General features: G+C 41.0%; 1 protein-coding gene across 1 annotated transcript in view; it reads right to left on the reverse strand.

The window, feature by feature from the left end:
- The window catches only part of LOC126285230 (serine protease inhibitor I/II-like), a 47761-nt gene extending 37336 nt beyond the window's left edge, over window positions 1–10425 (reverse strand). The window contains exon 1 of the mRNA XM_049984529.1: window positions 10362–10425. Within this exon, the coding sequence (XP_049840486.1) occupies window positions 10362–10425 (64 nt within the window). The remainder of the gene's footprint in view (window positions 1–10361) is intronic.
- Between the last annotated feature and the right edge of the window lie 11733 nt (window positions 10426–22158).

Below are 22158 nucleotides of genomic sequence, written 5' to 3' on the forward strand. Positions count from 1 at the left end.
CTGAAGTTTGATAATTCCAGCACGGCCTATCGTGCCTGTGAATCATACTGGTTGGCCAGACTAGCATGTGGGTGCACCTCACACTTCTTCAGTGCTCTGAGAGGGATGTTTCCCGCTTTCTAATAATCAGAGCGCCAGTCCGCGTAACTTTGCAGGTTTTCGTCGATGCGTCAGGACGGTACAGCGGCCGCAGTGGGCCGCTCATTGCCCACAGCCCGCCACTCTGTGCTGCCGTCTGAATCAAGGTGAAGTACTCCTGCAGCGGCGCAGGGTTGTTGAATGATATTCACAGCTCCCTCTTCTCCGTGAACTATAGTTTGCCTGCACTTGGTCGTAGCTGATTCCATTTCAATAGAATTGGGCCTCACAGTCGATTCATGTAAGCAAAGTCAGATTACGTTTCAAGAGGGATTAATTCAGGCGTGAATTTGTATAATTTCAACCCCAATAAATGCTTTGCTACTCAAACATAATCCCTTTCTTCTAATTCATGTTTCGCCTTTTCTTAGTAACTTTTATCAGCTCGACTATAGTTATGAAAACTTTATTATTTTTTAAATATACCATTGTTCTCATTCGTACTCCTCCAAACATTCACGTTTTTTATTTTATTGTGGTAATATATGGATACAGCAGCAATTCAAAATTTAACCTGTTAAATTAGTTAATTTGATAATCAACTTGCGTTCTGAAAGTGACTGCAGACAACAAAAGTGCCATTAGTAAGTTCACTAATTTCATATATAAAAATGAGGGCTGTAGCTCACTATTTGAAGATTGTTGAGAAGATAATACTTTTGTTTAGGTAAAGATAATAACATTTAGCGACCACATGTACATTCCAGTACTTTCTTTAATGTCTTCTATCCTATTTCTCTTTGTTTTCCTCTACGTTCGACCTACATGTACATATTTACTCTGCAAATCACACTGAAGTGCATGGAAGACGGTTCTTCATATCGTCTTCAGACTGTTTCTCTACCTCGTGTTCTTCCGAACATGGCCGGAGTGGCCGTGCGTATCTAGGCACTACAGTCTGGAACCGAGCGACCGCTACGGTCGCAGGTTCGAATCCTGCCTCGGGCATGGATGTGTGTGATGTCCTTAGGTTAGTTATGTTTAATTATTTCTACGTTCTAGACGACTGATGACCTCAGAAGTTAAGTCGCATGGTGCTCAGAGCCATTCGAACTTCCGAACATTACATTTTTTTTACAGTCCGTCTTCTGCTCTAATTATACTCCCAAAGTATCTGAATTCCATCTGCAGTATTTTGACCTTCAAATATATTTTTGGTGATATTTTTCGCTGCAACTGTTCTATTCTTTTGTTTTTCAGCCCACGCCAGAGTCAACTCTTCAACATATTTAATAGACCCTTATTTTTCTTCACTTTCACAAATGATAACAATGCCGTCAACGAATCGTATCACTGTATAGACTAAAAAGTAAGGGCGGTAGACTACATTCCTGCCTCACACTGTTTTTAATCCGAGCACTTCGTTCTTGGTCTTCCAGTCTTATTCTTCCCTCTTGGTTCTTGTACATATTATTATCCGTCTTTCCCTGTAGCTTAAGCTTATTTTTGTCAGAATTTCGAACATCATTCACCATTCTACATCATCGAATGCATTTTTCATGTCGAAGAATCCTAAGAATGAATCTTGATTTTTATTTGGTGTGGCTTCCATTATCAACTGCAACGTCAGAACTGCCTCTCTTGTGCCTTTGCCTTTCCTAAAGCCAAATTGATCTAACAGATCTTCGATTTTCTTTTCCGTCGTGTATGTTATTCTAGGAGTAGTCGGCTCTTGCTATCTTTGGAATTGTATGGGTGATGTTTTTGTGGAAGTCTGATGCGTTCTACACACCAAAGTGAGTAATCGTTTAGTTGCCACTTCCCCCAATAATTTTACAAATTCTCATGGAATTCTCTTTGAGCTCAAGTCTTCCTGAACTCTTAAATTCAGACTCCAGTGCGGATGCTCTAGATCCTCTGTCTTTCCAACGCCGATGCATATTTCTTTTTCTATTAAGACGACGGTTCAAAGCAGTGTCCGGCCATCCTGTTTTAGGTTTTCCGCAATTTCGCTAAATCACTTCAAGTAAATGCCGGAATGGTTCTTTTGAAAGAGCACGGCATATTGTCTTCCCCATCCTTCTGTCATCCGAGCTTGTGCTCCGCCTCTAATGACCTCGTTGTCGACGGGACGTTAAACGCTAATCGTCTCCTCCTCCTTTCTGTTAGTCATTAGACAATTACACAGTCTTACAGAGGCCTTCAGCATACTCTTCCCAGCTATCCGCTCTCTCCTCTGCGTTTAACAATGGAATTCCCATCACGCTCGTAATGCTACCCCCAATCCTTTTAATTTCACTGAAATTTGTTTTGACTTTTCAGTATGCGAAATCAGTCCTTACGACAATTACGTCTTTTTCGAATTCTTCATATTTCTCTTGCAACCATTTCACACTGGCCTTTCCCCGCTTCCTACATGGTGACAGTTTTCGAACCATGCGTAATGAAATGCAAATTAGTTACAATCTATGGCGTGCACACACTTTACTCAGCATGTAACCGTCACTACGGATATTTAGATTTCGGTTATGACATGTTCCATATGCCTGTAATCATTGGCGATGACGTGGTGCATACGAATAGCCAAATTCTGCATGGCCTGCTGAAGTGTCGGAACATCGGAGCTGTCGATGACCCCCTGAAAGACTGTTTTCAACACACCCTTTGTTGTGGGGACATTGCTGTACACTTTGTCTTTAATATAGCCCCACAAAAGGAGTCACACGTGTTCAGAAGCGGAGAATATTGCGGCTAATTGAGGCTCATTCCCGTGTCATTTGGGCACTCCAGGACCAGAATGCGGTTCCCAGAGTGCTCGTCCAGGACATCAGGCACTCTCCTTCTTCTATGGGCTCACGTTCCGTCTCGAAATCTTGGTCACTTTGGATAATGGGGATGAAATCATCTTCCAAAACTTTCACATACCTTTAGGCAGCCACCGTACCATCAAGCAATATCGCAACGATTGTTCCGTGACTGGACATGCCACACCACACATTGCACGTTGAGGGTGAAGAAACTTCCCTATCGCGAAATGCGGATTCTCAGTCCCAAAAATGTGCCAGTTTTGCTTATTGACGAACCCGTCCAAACGAATGTGGGCTTCGCCGCTAAGCCAAATCATACAGCCTATATTAATTCCCATAATGGCCCGCGACAAACAATGCAGTTGGAACGTCCCAACGCGAACCGTTCAGAAGTTATGAGGATTTTATTTCGTATAGTTCAATAATCGTCACCCTGTATTTCTTTCATTCCGAAGTGACCCATACTGCCCTATCACTTTCTTCCTCTGGACGTGTTTGTACTCCCTGCTTTCGTCCACCAGTTTAAGTACTTCTTCTGTTACTGAATGTTTCTTCGCAGTTACCTTCCTTCTACCTACGTTTATATTCCAACATGTCTGATTACTCTTTTTAGAAACATCTGCCTCTCTTCGACAACATTACTTGATGTATAAGTATTTATTAATTTAGTTGTGCCGGCCGAAGTGGCCGTGCGGTTCTACGCACTGCAGTCTGGAACCGCGGGTCACTACGGTCGCAGGTTCGAATCCAGCTTCGGGCATGGATGTGTGTGATGTCCTTAGGTTAGTTAGGTTTAACTAGTTCTAAGTTCTAGGGGACTAATGACCTCAGAAGTTGAGTCCCATAGTGCTCAGAGCCATTTTTTTAATTTAGTTGTAACAGAGTTCACAGCAAGCAATTAACTTCCAGCAGTGACTATTTTGCAATCGTTGGCTATAGTCACCAGAATAAAAGTAAACTAAAAAGAGAAGAGCAAGTGCACTTACAGCTGCTGAAGAGCTTACATGACTGTATCACATGCAGTTAACAGGTTAAACGTAGTAAGTGCCCTTTTCATTCTGATTTTAGTCCGACTTTATTCTGGTGGCTTTAACAAACGGTTGCTTTGTACTTTGTTTTCTAAATTTGTTCTCATATGCTTGAAAATTGCCATACAGACACACAGCAAAAATGAAATAGTAACAAAATATAGCCACTGTATAGAACTTATTTGTTTCAAGTAATTTAAAATATTAGTACCATAGATGCAATTGCTCGAATGGTAGCACAAACATTTTCCCCACTGCCCGTCTCGGTACTCCCAGGCTGCAGTTGGCAGAGCTTTTTTAAAGGCACTGTAGGTGATCAAAAAATTGTCAGGTTTCGTAAGTTCAGCAACTTATTTGCCAATGTGCTGCTTTGAATGGCATGTTTGTCAAACAGAGACGTTGTTCGACATGTTTAAGAGAAATCTTGATTGACGGCCGATCTGATAACACTTTCACTTGTTGACCAAAAACCAGCTGCTTCTGAAACATCGACAACGACGGACCGCACGTATGTTGATGTTTCTCCGTCCATTTTGAGCGAAAATAAATTTTTATTGCCGTTTATCTCTTTGTTTCAACCACAGCTAAACTGACACCAGACCAGGTAGACTTCATATACTGACGGATGGAACTGTGGAGCGGGTAAAAAAAATCACATGAATTCAGCGAAAAGACTCAGTGGTGAGTTACAAACTGCTACCAGCATTTCACATTTAACAATGGCTTTTGGAAACTTAGTGTGCACAAATGAGAAGATCATGCCACACTACCAAAATGGTAGATAGGTTGCGTCTGTCTCATACAAAAAATGCACAGGAAGATGAAAACAAAAATCAGTATTCTATGTGCTGGAATAAATTTCCTTATAGCTGTGTATTTTTTTTTTTTTTTTTCGATGTGAGAGCGAGTAATTCTAACACGTAATTGTTAGATGTAATCATCAGGTTCTGAAAAGCTCAACTAACAGATTTTCGTGGCTACGTTCACCTCTCAATTTAAAACTTTCCTTGTACCAGCGTCTTGTTTTCTTTTTATTCTTTACTGATAGTGCTGAAGGCAATGCAAGAAAAGCTTTGTCTTCATTGGTAGCCTTTTCTTCACAGTGCTAAAGTCAATGCAGGAAAAGCTACTGTCAAAATAATACGTTGTGAGGTACTACGTCAGAGCTGCTTTAAAAGTGAGGTTAAGTTTTAGGAACTTGGTTTGACCAGGTGCGTCTTTGTTTGGCAAACACGGAAATGGAGATAGGGAATTTGACAAGAAATGTAATTTACATGCAATGTATTCGTATTTGCGAACATGGACAATCATCAGCTATATAATGGAATGAAGACAAGAAATATCCCTGTCTTTCCTCGACTTAAACCCAGATATCCTGCTTATCGTGGGCTGTCGCCTTACCATGCGGCACCCGTGCACGACTCACGACCAGACCAAAAATTCCATATGTCGTCAATCATGTGTCCATAACCTGTACTCGTACATGCATTATGTATATTCCAGTACAGCGAGACATGTTACGTGAAAGTCGCATGTCCCAAGGAACTTGGCATCGTACTCCAGAGTAATAGAGGCTTTATAACACCATAGCTCTAATGCTGTACTGATTTATTTTGCCTTTTGTTTTGTTTAGTGTTATATCGTTGAGTTTCTGTAAATATTGCTTGATTGCATTAATAGCACAAAAGTGTTCCCTTTTTCCTTTGTAGAAACTTTGATGTCATGGTTTAATTCCATGCAATGTAGTGTATCTATCATTTAAATTCTTTGTCTCATTTGGAGGGGGACAAAACTTATTGTATATATTTGGAATTGTGATGAATAATGTTTTGTAGAAATGTCAGTATGTGCAAATGTTCTGCTTCATTTAATATGTTTGGTTACTGTTATGTAAACGCCCGACCTTGACCTAGGGTTTTTAGTTATTTCATATGTAAAAGGCGTTGTAGTACCCCTCGGGAACGGAACTGAGTAGCGCGCGTAAATTGTGGTTGGCATAGGTAGAAAAGGCGGATTAAGAGTCAGTTGGGGACAAGCTACCAAACTATCAACTACTCATGTAAAAGGTGTGTATTGTGCTGGTTCCGAGAGAGGCTTTTCCTGACGCTTTCCAGTGCCTCAGATGGATGGATAAAGAGCTGGAACTACTCTGTAATTGGTATCTATCATCGCCAGCAATTCTACCTGCTAATCCAACTACCAACATGCATTCGCCAGCACATTGTGCATACACTGTAATAGAGCAGAAGAACTATAGTAATGTAGAGTGAAGGATCAGCTCATTGGATGTGTTAGCTTTCTCAAATATAAGGTAATTTATAACTGAATTTATGTACCTACCTTGATTTTTTCCTTATCGCAACATCTCTCAGGTTCCTCCCCGTTTTAACTATGATTACCGAGCGTCCTTTATTGAAAGCATATTAAAATTAATATGACAGTAGAGTGTGCTAAGATTAATAACGTTTGTTGAAAGGATCTAACAAATGTCTCAGTTTTGTGTTTCACTGCAGTAAAAGTTCAGAACTGCAACTGTTGAGAGTTATATGTTCATGCCTGCTAAGTGTTTCACTGATGTAATGAAGGTGTGTTTAGTTTGCTCCCCAGCAGTGGTCAGGATTAAAAGCCCCCTCCATTGAAAGTAGTTCAAAGGCACAAAGTTACTTAATTATAGAAAGATTCAATTACTCTTGCTATTCAAGTCAAATTCTGTACAATATTGGGTTCCTCTTGTGTGTTAAAAGTGCATATTAATGCTGTAACAGGGTCAACAGTTTGTGTATTGTGCTCATGCTATATAACGGTTAATAGAAATGCCACTATTTATGAATATAGAAACTTCTTTATTCAAAAGACAGTGAGAAGTAATTTGTTAGTGAACTCCATTTAATTTTCATTCTAAGTAGAAAGGTGTTAATAGTGAGAGACTTAATCTATGCTCAGTCACTAAATTTTTCGAACCATATCCATATTTCACGTCAGATAGGAATTTGTTTGAAAAGTAATACTAAACCTATGTCCAATTTACGATTCTACAGTGAATATTAAGAGTAACGTTATTGAGCTCATTCAGTTTGACTAAGTCATCAAGGTAATAGTGTGTTTTGTTATCTGTTATATTTATGCAAATACTTTGTTCTGATCTGTTAGCTCCAACCTTAACGTGAACATAATGTAGTCAGGTGCCAGAGTTCATTGCACTCACGTGTGGCAAAGTATAGGTTGTGTTTGTCCGTTAAAGTTACTCATACTTATTTTCTTGAACAAGAATGCCAACCATTGTTTTGCCTAATTAGGCTGGCGACCGTTCCCTTTATTCTTTGAATAGTGTAGATAGGTAAAATATTGTTGGTTACTGTTTAAATATTTACGTATTTCTGACTTTCACTTCCGATAAGCCACCTCCGTTAGGTACAATACGGCCAACTATACGAAATTCCACTCAGATTGTAACACTGCTCTGTTGCTTTACACCATAATTGCTTGAATAAAAATAATTTCATTATACGAAGGGTATGGTATAGCAGACGGTAGTGTTATAAGGCATTGGAATATTGTAGGAATCTGATCGTTTGCTGCGGCTCTTAAGCCTAGTTTACACGACGACATTGGGTTGCGCCACTCGTTGCGTGGTATTAGCTGCACGTAAATGGTTTCATATTTGACTGTAGACACGGCGCAACCAGTGTGTACTTCAGTTTCGTCATTTTGTGGGTCCCTGAGTCGTGTGTGAAATGTAAGTTTTGGCAGCTGCTCGTCGCTCGAGATGTGGTGGAGTTAGTTTGTTGGGTGGAATCGGTGCATAAGAAAAAAATAAGAAACTTGTTTCGATCCGTGACTGGATGAAGAAAACCGTTAGCTCGGTTTGCTCAGCATCCTTGCTGAAATAATTTATAACGGAAGATCCCAGAAGTTCCTTTAATTAAATTAGAATGTGACCACTACTGTTCACTTTTCTTCTAAATAGCGTTAATTATGCGATAAGGAATAAAAATACTGTAATGCGCGAAGCACTATCTCCACAACAGAAATTATGTATCATATTGCGTGCATTACAATCGAGACCACTCAGCATGCTATAAGATACGGTTTTAGTTGGTGATGACGCTATTTCATTAACACCAATAATTATTAACATTAACAATAATAATTATTAACATTATCATCAATAATTATTCGAAGCAGGCCTCATTAAGAAGAGAATGGTTGCAACCTACTCTCTTGCAGCTAGATCTGTACAGTGGAAATATTTCAAAATTCTAACGTATGTGAATGTGGGGCACTGCAGCGAGGTTTTAAGTACATGAATATTGAATAAAGAATGCAGCTTCTTGAATTTGTATAGCCTTCCCTCCTGTCAACAATATTGCGTAACGAAGACTCAGCCAACTCGAACGATGGGATTTTAGTCTTGTAGACGAGAGCACTGCGACAGCTACAAATACACTTGCTTGTATTTTTCTTACTTCAGTTGCATATGTGCTCCTAACTAAATAAATTTTGCCCTGCCGCTCAGATATTGTCAAACCATTTTTGTTATGATCGCACATGACGGTCTATGCGGCAGCAATATGTTGTTTATTTTTGTAATCAGCATCACTGAAATGACACAAACACCTGCGCAGAGCATAGACATCCATAAAGCGCACGTTATTCTCCGTTCCCCACTTCATATTTCAGTTTGTCCACACTCTACTAACACACATAACCTCGAAACTCATGCAACTAGTGTCACCAAAGTTGGAAAACGCCGAAGTGTGTAGTTTCACCAACGAGTTGCGCAAACTTGCGGCGCGCATGCGCAGTGGCCGGTAGCGCAGTTGCGTGCAACCAAGTGTCGTCATGTAAACTAGGCTTAACCCTAGGACGCCCAAGTTTTTATTCTAACTTGGATGCCTGAAAAGGGCGAGGGGGGGGGGGGGGTGCGGGCGTTCGACGAGCCCACATGTATTAAATAAGTTTACTGACGAAAAATTACAACTTTCGAAATGGTTTATGTATTTTAACTAAGGCATCCGTTTATAAATGATGTTAATTGTTATAAATGTTGGATTGAGTGAATAAAAAATTGACATATTGCAATACAAAATACAGATGTTTTCATATAGAATAGACTACTCTGAGTCCTCAACGTCAGAGCAAGAGGCACACTTCACAATTTTTCTGAATGTGTGTACACACATGTTTATGACACTGTCCACAATGCTGTTTTGGTTTACTTAGATTGCTTAGATTGTTGTACTTCTGCTTCTTTGTTTTAGCTTTCCTTACTCAAATATGGCACCGACCTTTCCCTGCAGGAGGCTGACGTGCTAATGTTGTCACTTCTTTGATTTTCTTTTGTAAAATAGTCTCTATTGATTGAACAATTTGGTTAGATATCCCTCTTGCATTAGCACTTCTTTCTTCTACCTGAAATGTCACTAGTTCCATCCCAGATTGCAGAAGATAAAGTTTCCGTTTGTTGTGTTTCTTTTCATTCCATCTTGGATGTTGCTGGATGTATATGGTGGTTGCCTTGATAGCACAAATGTTGATGAGAGAGTAAAATACAGATAGAGGCCGTGTCTTTGTTCCTCTTTTGCAGGTGCACATACGCGCCATTTGATCAAAGGTATCAAAACAAATGGCTCTGAGCACTATAAGACTTAACATCGATGGTCATCAGTCCCCTAGAACTTATAACTACTTAAACCTAACAAACCTAAGGACATCACACAACACCCAGCCATCACGAGGCAGAGAGAATCCCTGACCCCGCCGGGAATCGAACCCGGGAACCCGCGCGTGGGAAGCGAGAACGCTACCGCACGACCACGAGATGCGGCCTGCAATGGTATCAATTCCACCTTTAGTGGAATTATAATATGCATTTATCTCGGTTTTATTCTTCTCTCTTCCAAAGGTGCCTTTATCTTGGGGCGCTGTTACCAAATAACAGTAAGTTTTTACTTGGTTTCATTTTTGCTGTGTGGAACACCAAAGTTAATGGAGGCCTACGTGTTGGGAACTGCACTAACTCACTGCAAGTTTACAAGATAAATAACAGCTGGCTGACATCACTTCCTGTGAAAGCAAACCGATTGTTGTGAATATCAAGAATACCAACCAAGAAGAAACTAACTTGCATTGTTGTAGAGATGAGAAATACGAAATCCTACTAAGGGAAATTTTCTACAGCATGGAAACCTAAGGGGGGTTTGTTGGCCCCATAATAAGTTTATTTATTATTTCTTTTAAAGCAGGAATTTTCTATAAAATATATTGACACTAACGTTTCATAAAATAGCCAACAAACAATACCTCAAAGAGAATATGTAGTAAGAAAGTTACTTGGGCAAAAGCAGGGGACGTAAAAAAATTGTGGGTTCAACGAACCTCCCCCCCCCCCACCTCCTTAGGCGTCCTAGGGTTAAGGAACAGAGGGTGAGACAGATGCTGGACTCACCCCGGTTTGCCTGCACTGAGACGAATAGGAGGAGCGCCGCGCAGAGGTAGGTTGCGCCCTTCATGGCTGCCGCCGCGCTGCGCAGCTGATGACGTAGCGTCCTCACATCGACGCCGACGCCCTATATATATGTATGCCGCACCGACGCCCCTCCACGTCGCCCCGACTGACGCGGGTCGTCACAAGGGGACGGTTGTCCTCTGTCCGCAATGGTACCCTTATCGTTTCCAATTACAAATACGGCGTAGTGTTTCCAAATACCTTACGTCCAGATCCCCGCACCGCTCTTTGTTTCTTTTCCAGGTACTTACAGTACTCAAAGGGGGACGGATTTGAGTACCCGTCCGATACTGCTGTGTACAGTGCGGTGTTAAAAGAAATATGGATTTTCTAAGAAAGAACGATTGGTACTTCCTTCGAGTTTTAGAGCCAGCCGTATTCGACTCCAACAGGGCAATCAAAACATTCTGCTGCAAGAGCACAAACGAGCAGTCTTTGACCAGATGTACGGAGCGAAGGGACTTCAAAGCGTAGGTTACACATTTTATAGCAGGTCAAGTACCCCATCAGATTAAGAGTGCACACACACCCACACGCCCCTATGTAATGTGGAACTGTGTTGTAAGTAGAGGACAGTAACAGCAGAATGGATCGATCAGGGCACTTGAAAAGTCCGCTCAAAACTCTGGCATCTCTATCCCCACATAAGAAACGTCTTCTCAAAACTGTGGAATCTCTCTCCCAACATCCATCACATCCTCTTGGCAGAAAATCCTAAGAAATTTTGGTCTTATGTCAAAGCGATAGGTGAATCAAAACAAAATGTCCAGACACTCTGTGACCAAAATGGTACTGAAACAGAGGATGACTGACTAAAGGCCGAAATACTAAATGTCTTTTTCCAAAGCTGTTTCACAGAGGAAGACTGCACTGTAGTTCCTTCTCAAGATTGTCGCACAAATGACAAATGGTAGATATCGAAATAGACGACAGAGGGATAGAGAAACAATTAAAATCGCTCAAAAGAGGAAAGACCTCTGGACCTGATGGGATACCAGTTCGATTTTACACAGAGTACGCGAAGAAACTTGCCCCCCTTCTTGCAGAGGTGTACCGTAGGTCTCTAGAAGAGCGTAGCGTTCCAAAGGATTGGAAAAGGGCACAGGTCATTCCCGTTTTCAAGAAGGGACGTCGAACAGATGTGAAGAAGTATAGACCTATATCTCTAACGGCGATTAGTTGTAGAATTTTGGAACACGTATTATGTTGGAGTATAATGACTTTTCTGGAAACTAGAAATCTACTCTGTAGGAATCAGCATGGGTTTCGAAAAAGACGGTCGTGTGAAACCCAGCTCGCGCTATTCGTCCACGAGACTCAGAGGGCCATAGACACGGGTTCCCACGTAGATGCCGTGTTTCTTGACTTCCGCAAGGCGTTCGATACAGTTCTCCACATTCGTTTAATGAACAAAGTAAGAGCATATGGACTGTCAGACCAATTGTGTGATTGGATTGAAGAGTTCCTAGATAACATAACGCAGCATGTCATTCTCAATGGAGAGAAGTCTTCCGAAGTAAGAGTGATTTCAGATGTGCCGCAGGGGAGTGTCACAAGACCGTTGCTACTCACAATATACATAAATGGCCTTGTGCATGACATTGAAAGTTCACTGAGGCTTTTTGCGGATGATTCTGTGGTATATCGAGAGGTTGTAACAATGGAATATTGTACTGGAATGCAAGAGGATCTGCAGCGAATTGACCCATGGTACAGGGAATGTCAATTGAATCTCAATGTAGACAAGTGTAATGTGCTGCGAATACGTAGAAAGAAAGATCCCTTATCATTTAGCTACAGTATAGCAGGTCAGCAACTGAAAGCAGTTAATTCCATAAATTATCTGGGAGTACACATTTAAAATGGAATGATCATATAAAGTTGATCGTCGGTAAAGCAGATGCCAGACTGAGATTCATTGGAAGAATCCTAAGGAAATGCAATCCGAAAACAAAGGAAGTAGGTCACAGTACGCTTGTTCGCTCACTGCTTGAATACTGTTCGGCAGTGTGGGATCCGTACCAGATAGGGGTGATAGAAGAGATAGAGAAGATCCAACGGAGAGCAGCGCGCTTCGTTAGAGGATCATTTAGTAATCGCGAAAGCGTTACGGAGATGATAGATAAACTCCAGTGGAAGTCTCTACAGGACAGACGCTCGGTAGCTCGGTGCGGGCTTTTGTTGAAGTTTCGAGAAGATACCTTCACCGAGGAGTCAAGCAGTATATTGCTCCCTCCTACGTATATCTCGCGAAGAAACCGTGAGGATAAAATCAGAGATTAGAGCCCACACAGAGGCATACCGACAATCCTTCTTTCCACGAACAATACGAGACTGGAATAGAAGGGGGAACCGATACAGGTACTCAAGGTACCCTCCGCCACGTACCGTCGGGTGGCTTGCGGAGAATGGATGTAGATGTAGATGCTGGCGGCTCACCTCCAACTGCCCAACGCTACGCGCTGTTCACATGCAGCTGCCCAACACTACACAAGCGAATATTCCAACAATGAGTCCAATCAGCCACAGACTCCACACAACACAGTCAGTGATTTTCATTCAGAGCGCTTGAATACGTGGTGTTACTAACATTAAAACCTAAACAGCCTACTTACAAGCTCAGTGCCTTTGGGTGTCACCTAACATTTCCCTCTTCGACAATCTGTCCCTCCTAAACCTGTACCAAGTGACTGTTGTTGATGTGATTGTAAAGTGGGAACGCGAGTAAACAACCATAGCTTAACCACGACGAGGCTAAGTATACCTCATGCTCTGAAGGGTTGGAATTGTTGAGTGTAAAAAAAAATTGCTGAAACACGCAGAAAGAATCAATCATGAGTTTCAAACTGTTGCCAGCGACTTTGCTAGCACAATGACAATGCGCAGGCAGTTAAAAACAATGCGGTTGCCGAAAGCCTGGAGAACGACACCTATCATGTGAAGTGGAAACAGTGACTTGCGAGAGGGGGTATTACAGTGAGGGGATGTTTTTCGTGGTTAGGGTGCGCTCAAGGAAACGTTAAATGTGGCAGGATCTGAACACATTTTACGACATTGTGTACTGCGTAAAGTAGACCAACAGTTCGGTGACGATCATCGTATCAGCATCACAATGCACCCTCTTATAAAGCACCGTCCGTGAGGCAATACTCGAAATGTGTGGTCTGCCTTAAGTCCCGACATCAACCCAATGGTAAACCTTTGGGATGAGTTAGAACGTCATCTTTGCTGCAGACTACAGCGTCCAACGACTAAATGAAAGAGTCCTCAGCAGGGCTCGAGCCATCACAAAGGCAGACGGTGGACACACCCCATTCATTAAAGTTCACCAATATGTGTCCGGATGCTTTTGCTCAAATAGTGTAAATGCTCTTCGAGGCTGCACTGAATTTCAAACTGACAGAGATACATAATACTATTTGTCAATGTAGTCACCAAATCTATGTTAACAACAGTCATAGCGTGTGCCAGTGGTAAATCTCTTGAATCCCCTCCCCTTCCCCCCCCCCCCCCCCCCCCAGATGTTCTTTCAGTTTACCGAAGAGATGGTAGTCGCCTGATCCAAGAACAAGACTTCTTGATTAGCGACACACACGTCTGTGCCTCCTTGGTCCAACTGTTGACAGTGTTTCCCTACGGCGGGACGTGACGCAGCATTTGGTCCACAAACCCCTCAATTTCGCGGGTTGTCTCTTTGGAATTCAGACTTTCTGCTTACAAGAATCGTACTGCCCTTAGGACTACGTTTCCAAATACTGCACCATTTCACTCCAACACACTCCAACGGAGTAATGCACTTCTTATCCGTATACCAATGGTGATGTTTTTTTGGCAATTTGTGGGAAGTTCCTATGGGACCAAACTGCTGAGGTCATCGGTCCATAGACTCACACACTACTTAATCTAACTTGAACTTACGCTAAGGACCACACACACACCTATGCCGGAGGGAGGACTAGAACCTCCGACGGGGTTATCCGCGCGAACCGTGGCAAGGGGCCTTGACCGCGAGCTACAACGTGCGGCCATGTCATTTTGGTTTTTGTATGTTATCGATGTGCACGTCAGAGAGATATCAAGTTACGCCACTGTTGAAAAATCCATGGTCTTGTCGTGGCACACACAATCTTTGCCTCTGCACATTCTGATTCGTTCTAAGTTGAAGTGTGTCAGGCGATGGACACATTCATCAGTGCTGTGTTGATTTGTGATTGTATCTGTTATATGAAAAGAAAATATTGTAAAGGTCAGCAATGATGAATATGATATATGTACTGGAAGGCGAAAAAATAAATGTTTTGAATAATGTTTTTGTTTTGTTTTTGAAGATAATAAGTTTGAGGTAAGACCGTAGCAATGCACAGGTGGTTTGTAGGAATGATTATTATCAGCTAGTTAACTTTGTTCACTTGCTCAGATCTGAGAGAAAGACCACCCACCCTACTTCCCTGAGTCCTGCATTAAGATTTCAACTGATTAAGCTGTTTGATTTCTTGTAAAGATTTTCTGTTGAAAATGTATCATTTTAAATCATTGCCCGCTTCTTTAAGCAAAGTATTGTTCAGACCAATGTCATGTGTCAAGATCACGCGAAGTTCTACTCTGTCTTTTTGAATATATACTTCATTATAAAATCGTTGTCTTGGAATATGATTTCATAGCAAGAGTTTCTCTCTATAGCATCGCTTCTTGAAAAAGTAATGTAAATTAACTTACCGATATGTAACTATAGTGGAATCGCTGTACGTGCTCATAGAATTGTAATTACTATTATCTCTGTATCGTAGTATATAAGAAAAAGATTTCTTTGTTTCACGCTCTTGTCTTCTTCTTTGTCTTCTGTGTCTCGTTGGTTCTGACGTCCTATCTGGCGGTCGCATATAGATCACGGTCTGTAAATAATTATTTCAATTATATGTAGAGTATGATATTTTTTGTTGAATATAAATGAAATAACTTGGTAGTATGTGTTTTTTGTTAGTAGCAAAAAAAACCTTCTCTGACCCACAATTATCATTTAAGTAATAATTAAATGTTGCCCTGGCCACTTTTTGTAAATCCATTGTTGCAGCGACGCCATTGGTGTTAAAAATGATAAAACTATTTTAATAATCATTTAATTGCAAAAAGTATTTGAGACAATAATTTCAATATATGCAGAACAACGTCATGTAATATTTTTTCATTTATTTTTGCAGGCCAAAGGTACAGTTTTATTAAAAACAATTATTTCAATCGTATATGCTGCCATTGCACATAGATAGCTATACTGGAGCATCAAGCCTCACAGCACTTACAAAAATGCACGTTCCTAGTTGTAAAGGGCAATTGCACGTTCCTAGTTGTAAACGGATTGAGGGTCGCCTGGGTTGGAAGTTTTTGAGAGAAAGGAATGTCTATATGGTATTTACAGTTTAGAGAATGGAGAAGTAAGAGTGAAACTGGAATTGCTGCGCACTAAAGCTGTATATGGCAAATATTGCCACAATGTTACAGTAATGTGTAACCTGCCAAAGATACTGCACATGCAGCAGTGTTTTGTGTGTGTGTTTGTGGGGGGGGGGGGGGGGGGGGCGAGATTATAACCACCACAGTGGACAGAATGTTGGTACCACAGATCCTTGCCAACCGATAAAAGATAAAGTAGAGGAATCCACATATCTGACACCAGAGCAACAACTACAGTTATCACAGCTATTAACGGAACATATAGAAGTATTCTCTGAGAGACCTGGGGTCAACAGAGGTTACACGTACAATATTGATGTGATGCCACACAAAACATTTTGTAATGCTACTTACTCCATTCCATGGCCGAAAAATAAGGCAGTACGTAAGATGCTAGAATGGGGAATAATTGAGGAACAATGGAGCCGTCGATGTCACCTTACAGCAGCCCATTGTTGGCAGTTACAAAAGACTTGAAATTTTTTTATGAATAATGTGTGTATATATGTAATAGTTCGGTAGATCACATAACTAACGAGGAGGTATTGACTAGAATTGGGGAGAAGAGGAGTTTGTCGCACAACTTGACTAGAAGAAGGGATCGGTTGGTAGGACATGTTCTGAGGCATCAAGGGATCACTAATTTAGTACTGGAGGGCAACGTGGAAGGTAAAATCGTAGAGGGATACCAAGAGATGAATACGCTAAGCAGATTCAGAAGGATGTAGGATGTAGTAGGTACTGGGAGATGAAGCTTGTACAGGATAGAGTAGCATGGAGAGCTGCATCAAACCAGTGTCAGGACTGAAGACCACAACAACAACAATAATGTAATAGATATATGTTTATATTTAAGAATGTTTCATTTCAGTAATGAATTTTCACTTTATTTGTAGTCAGAATGATTTTTTTTTTTCTTAGTACGTAGTCAAAGCAAATGCACCCAATGTCATAATACAATTTCTTTAAATATGTAATGACAAATGCAAGGGTATATCTAACATTTTTGAAGGGACTAAATAATTCATTACGTGGTCATGAGCGTAGTATACCTAAGGGTACAAGCCATGAATCAACTAAAAAGATTAATAGGTAGTACCTACACAGTTTTACCTACCTAATGCATAAAGATACGATGTCACTAAGATCCATTCACATGTTCAATGACCCGAACTGCCAAGTAGAGTGATTCTAAAAAAATACCACGGAAGCGCAGGCATATTCAGGAGTCCATATCCTGATCTGTGACAAATTGATTTATTGTGAAAACCAGACAGTGTCGAACAGTATAAAAAAGGTCTAATTAGGCAAACAAATGTAACAGGAAGATACTTATGCTACCAATATCTAATGTACGTTGTAATAAGTTGTTATGTATATCCACGTCCACTAGATAAAACAAAAAAAAATCGTCATGTAAACAAAATGTTAAAGTTATCATGAACAGTTTAATGTACCACAAAGGACTGTAAAGTAGAGTGACTATGAGAGTATAGACCCGAATGAACGTTGTGTCAATAAACTGTATTCAGTGTGACCAAAAATAACGTTCATTCACAGGATGTGTAGAGCAATGAACAGTGTTCATAAACAATACGAACAAAAAAATGGTTCAAATGGCTCTGAGCACTATGGGACTCAACTGCTGTGGTCATTAGTCCCCTAGAACTTAGAACTACTTAAACCTAACTAACCTAAGGACATCACACACATCCATGCCCGAGGAAGGATTCGAACATGCGACCGTAGCAGTCGCACGGTTCCGGACTGCGCGCCTAGAACCGCGAGACCACCGCGGCCGGCCAGTACGAACAGTAGAACGGAAGAGACGTTGGTTTTAGTATAGTATATAAAGGTTAAAAGTAGCAAATAGTTTGCAGACCGTGGCGAACTAAAAAGTGAGTTTCGTTCAAGGACATTATTTAGCGCAGTCGAAGTACCGCTAATTTAAACGGACTTCAGCGAACCAACAAATCTACGATGATTGGACTGGAGTAAGTCAACAATGGGAATCCGCCCGGGCAAGGGAATAGAACAGCTGATGTGTGCAGGCGTGTCCGGAAATACCTGTTTGTGACATTAGAAACAGTGTGGTGTGTGACCGAAGTAGTGAGATTGTATAAGCAGCCTACTCTGGGACACAACAACTGTGTAAAGCTAAAGTCAACGCGTGACAAACTGTGCATTAGAACAGTGTCATACAACGGATTTCGTGTGCATTAACAAGTGAATGATTAATTCATAGGCAACCGATAGAGCCTGGTACTAGATGAAGCAATAAAACAGGACAAATAATCATGTTTTTTCCCCATCCACAGGAATAAACATCGATTTACTTATAATGAACTGATGCTGCTGCTGTTCTTGAATTTCATGCAATTTTGCTGTGGAGCGGTGGCGGAGAACACCTATACGGAGGGCAGGAGACGACGCACGTCCGGTACGTGGTTGTGTGCAGCCCGTCTGTCGCGCGTCAGCTGAACGCTCGCCTCAGTGACGTCACAGTCTGCAGTACGTGTTGTCGTGGGCTCACTCCGGCGCGCAGTCCCTCAACACTTCACCAGGTCACCGCGGAAGGAGATTAACGATGAATATTCTGATTTTTGTAAAACCACTAATGGACATTCTGATCTTGATTAAAAAAACATCAATGATCATTCTGATATTTTGTAAAAAAACATCAATGATCAATCTGATTTTTTGTAAAAAGTCAAAGAACAGAAACTGACCCTGTATACAATTATGTCTTTAAATGTTTGATAAGAGTACAGTCTTATAGCTCTGCCCTGGTTCAAATGGCTCTGAGCACTATGGGACTTAACATCTGTGGTCATCAGTCCCCTAGAACTTAGAACTACTTAAACCTAACTAACCTAAGGACATCACACACATCCATGCCCGAGGCAGGATTCGAACCTGCGACCGTAGCAGTCGCGCGGTTCCGGACTGAGCGCCTTAACCGCGAGACCACCGCGGCCGGCTAGCTCTGCCCTGGTTTTCCCTCGGTTTACCCGAATGGGGGAGAATAAAACAAATTATTACGAGGAAAGATAATAAAAAGACTGCACTCCACTTCATAATAAAATCATCCGTATGCAAGAAATGCGAATGCAAAAAAATACATATCCTACCACAACTATAAATCAGTCATCTGTTTGGACGCAGGCATATTTTAAACTTATTAATATAATGATTAATCTGCCGTCACCTGTTTGGGCGCAGATGAATTCATTCATTCAATAATAATGAAAAATAAATCAAATGAATCTGTCGTCACCTATTTGAACGCAGAGAAACTTAAAATCTATTGACTGTGCTGCTGGTCCCGGTGGAGGTTCGAGTCCTTCCTCAGGCATGGGTTTCTGTGTTTGTCCTTAGGATAATTTAGGTTAAGTACTGTGTAAGCTTAGGGACTGATGACCTTCGCAGTTTAGTCTCATAAGATTTCACACACACATTTGAACATTTTTTGAAATCTATTAGTACCCTATATATACTAAGATGGTATCTGTTCCTTCGGACACGTCCGAAAGAACAGATACCATCGGTGACCATGCAGCTCGTTAGAATGAAATTACAATGAAAGGAACACCCGTAGCTGCTTAGCTGCGATGGTATCTGTTCTTTCGGACATGTCCCAGGAACAGATACCATCTTAGTATATATACAGTTAAGGCTCACCGGCCACTTTACCATCTTCTTCTGTGCGAATGCACAAACAGTGCCCGAACTCTTACGGGAGTCGGCAACGTGCCGCGAGTAATGAGTATAATGGGCGGGGACACTACGTTGAGAATGTGGGTTTCGCGGGAGACGTGCCAGAGATAAATCCCTGCAGTCGCGCTGTTCTCTGTGTCCTCGGTGGCTCAGATGGACAGAGCGCCTGACATGTAAGCAGGAGGTCCCGGGTTCGAGTCCTGGTCCGAGTACATACTTTCATCTGTCACCGTTGATGTGTGTCAACGCCTGTAAGCAGCTAAGGGTGTTCCTTTCATTGTAATATTAATACCATGATTAAATCAAGTGCGTCTACCGACAACTCTTTGGATGTAGACTTCCTAAAGAGGAATATAGTATCGTGGAATGCGATTTACAAAACTGTATGCTATTATCAAATGGCACACCAGGGGCTTTTATAGTATCGCTTCTTGAAAAAAGTAATGTAAATCAACTTACCGATATGTAACTAAAATGCCGGCCGTTGTGGCCGAGCGGTTCTAGGCGCTTCAGTCTGGAACTGCCTGACCGCAACGGTCGCAGGTTCGAATCCTGTCTCGGGCATGGATGTGTGTGTTGTCCTTAGGTTAGTTAGGTTTAAGTAGTTCTAAGTTCTAGGGTACTGATGACCTCAGAAGTTAAGTCCCATAGTGCTCAGAGCCATTTGAACCATTTTTTTGTAACTATAATGGAACCGCTATATGTGCTCATAGGATTATAATTTCTATTATCTCTGTATCGTAGTACATAAGAAATAGATTTCTTTGTTTCATGTTCTTGGCTTCTTTGTCTTCTGTGTGTGGTTGGTTCTGATGTCCTATCTGACAGTTGCATATAGATCACTGTCTGCAAATAATTATTTCAATTATATGTAGAGTCACGACAATTTTTATTAAATATATATGCAAAAAGCTTGGTAGTATATGTTTTTTGTTAGTAGCAAAAAGTAACTTCTCTGACCCATAATTATCATTTACGTAATAATTAAATGTTTCCCTGGCCATTTTGTGTAAGTCCATTGTTAAAGCGGCGCCATTGTTGCTGAAAATGATAAAACTATTTTAATAATCAATTAATTGCAAAAAGTCTTAAAGACAATAGTTAAAATAAATGCAGAACGACGTCTTCTAAAATTATTTCATCTCTTTTTGTAGCCCAGAGGTACAGGTTTATTAAAAACAGTTATTTCAATTGTATACGCTGCCATTGCAAATAGGCAGCTATACTGGAGCATCAAGCCTCACAGAGAAAAATAAATAATTAATTATTGTATTTAATTTGCTTATCGCGTAACATTAAAGAAAGATATTCTTTTCATTCATTGTAAGACGGATGTCTTCATGTTGGAATACGTATGTTTCTGGCGATAGCGCAATGAGAAAATTTAGCGTGGATTTTAACGAACATAAAAGAGCTTTTTTAACAAAACATTTCATTCCAAATTTAACAAGATATTTTATTTCATTCACTTTTTCAAAAAGCAACGCGATATCTCCTTAACCACACTGTTTATGATTACGCATTACCATATGTGATATGCAACAGTCGGAAATTTTATTAAGAAATAGAAATCTAGCTTAATCGCTGCCTGCTTGCTGTTCGCTGTTGTGCTTTCGAGAAATCTAATAACGTCGTCAGGATGCCAGGTAAATGGAAATTTTGATTAGGGCCAGATAATTGTTTTATTTCAGTTATGCCTTTGATATAAGGTATGTTGTATTCAGATCAGTTACAGTTCTGGTCCAATTAGGTTTTGTTTAGTCATAGTTTAGCATACGAGTTTAAGTTGGATAACAGTTTATGGGGACATAGTTTTGGTAATACGTAGGCTTGTATAGAGTGGCTAATTCCACGAAGAAACAAAATATGCAAACCGAATCTGCAAAGGACCTGGAACATTTACTCTCTTCTGATAGTGAGCCACTCTTGTGGGCACTGGTCTTAGCGTGGGACAACATGTGTAACTTACTTTCTACAGTCCTTGCGTACTTTCGACGGCTATGTGGTAACAATACGGTAAGTAAACAAACTCTGTCTTTCTGTCACTTCCCTCTGTCTTCTTTCGATGATGGTCCACAACATCTTTCCGGTATTGGAACGATGCAGGCGGAAAGTCCACCCGTTGATTCATTTCGCGATTGGTGAATTGTCAATGACACAATCACATCCATTAAATAATTTGTTGTGAGCAAACGGCGTGATTTGATGCTGGACGACCACATAAAACTACTTGTAGGAAAAGCACATTTCTGCTTTGCTCATTGGACGAATCGTCGGGAAGTGTAGTGCACCCATGAAGAAAATTGCGTAAAAATACCTGTCAGACCGATTCTTATTTCTCTTCAGACTGGGACCATTACTGGTTAGCATTGATAGAGGAAACAGACAAGATCCAAAGAAGAGCAACGCGTTTCTTCACGGGCTCGTTTAGTAAGCGCGAAAGCGTCGCAGACATGCTCAGCCAACTCCAATGGCAAACAATAAAAGAAGGACGTTGCGCATTACCGTGTAGCTTACTCCTAAAATTCCGAAAGTGTACGTCGCGAGAAGAATTTATCAGCATATATCTTTG

The sequence above is a fragment of the Schistocerca gregaria genome, chromosome 8 (genome assembly GCF_023897955.1).
Source record: "Schistocerca gregaria isolate iqSchGreg1 chromosome 8, iqSchGreg1.2, whole genome shotgun sequence".
Taxonomy (NCBI): Eukaryota; Metazoa; Arthropoda; class Insecta; order Orthoptera; family Acrididae; genus Schistocerca; species Schistocerca gregaria.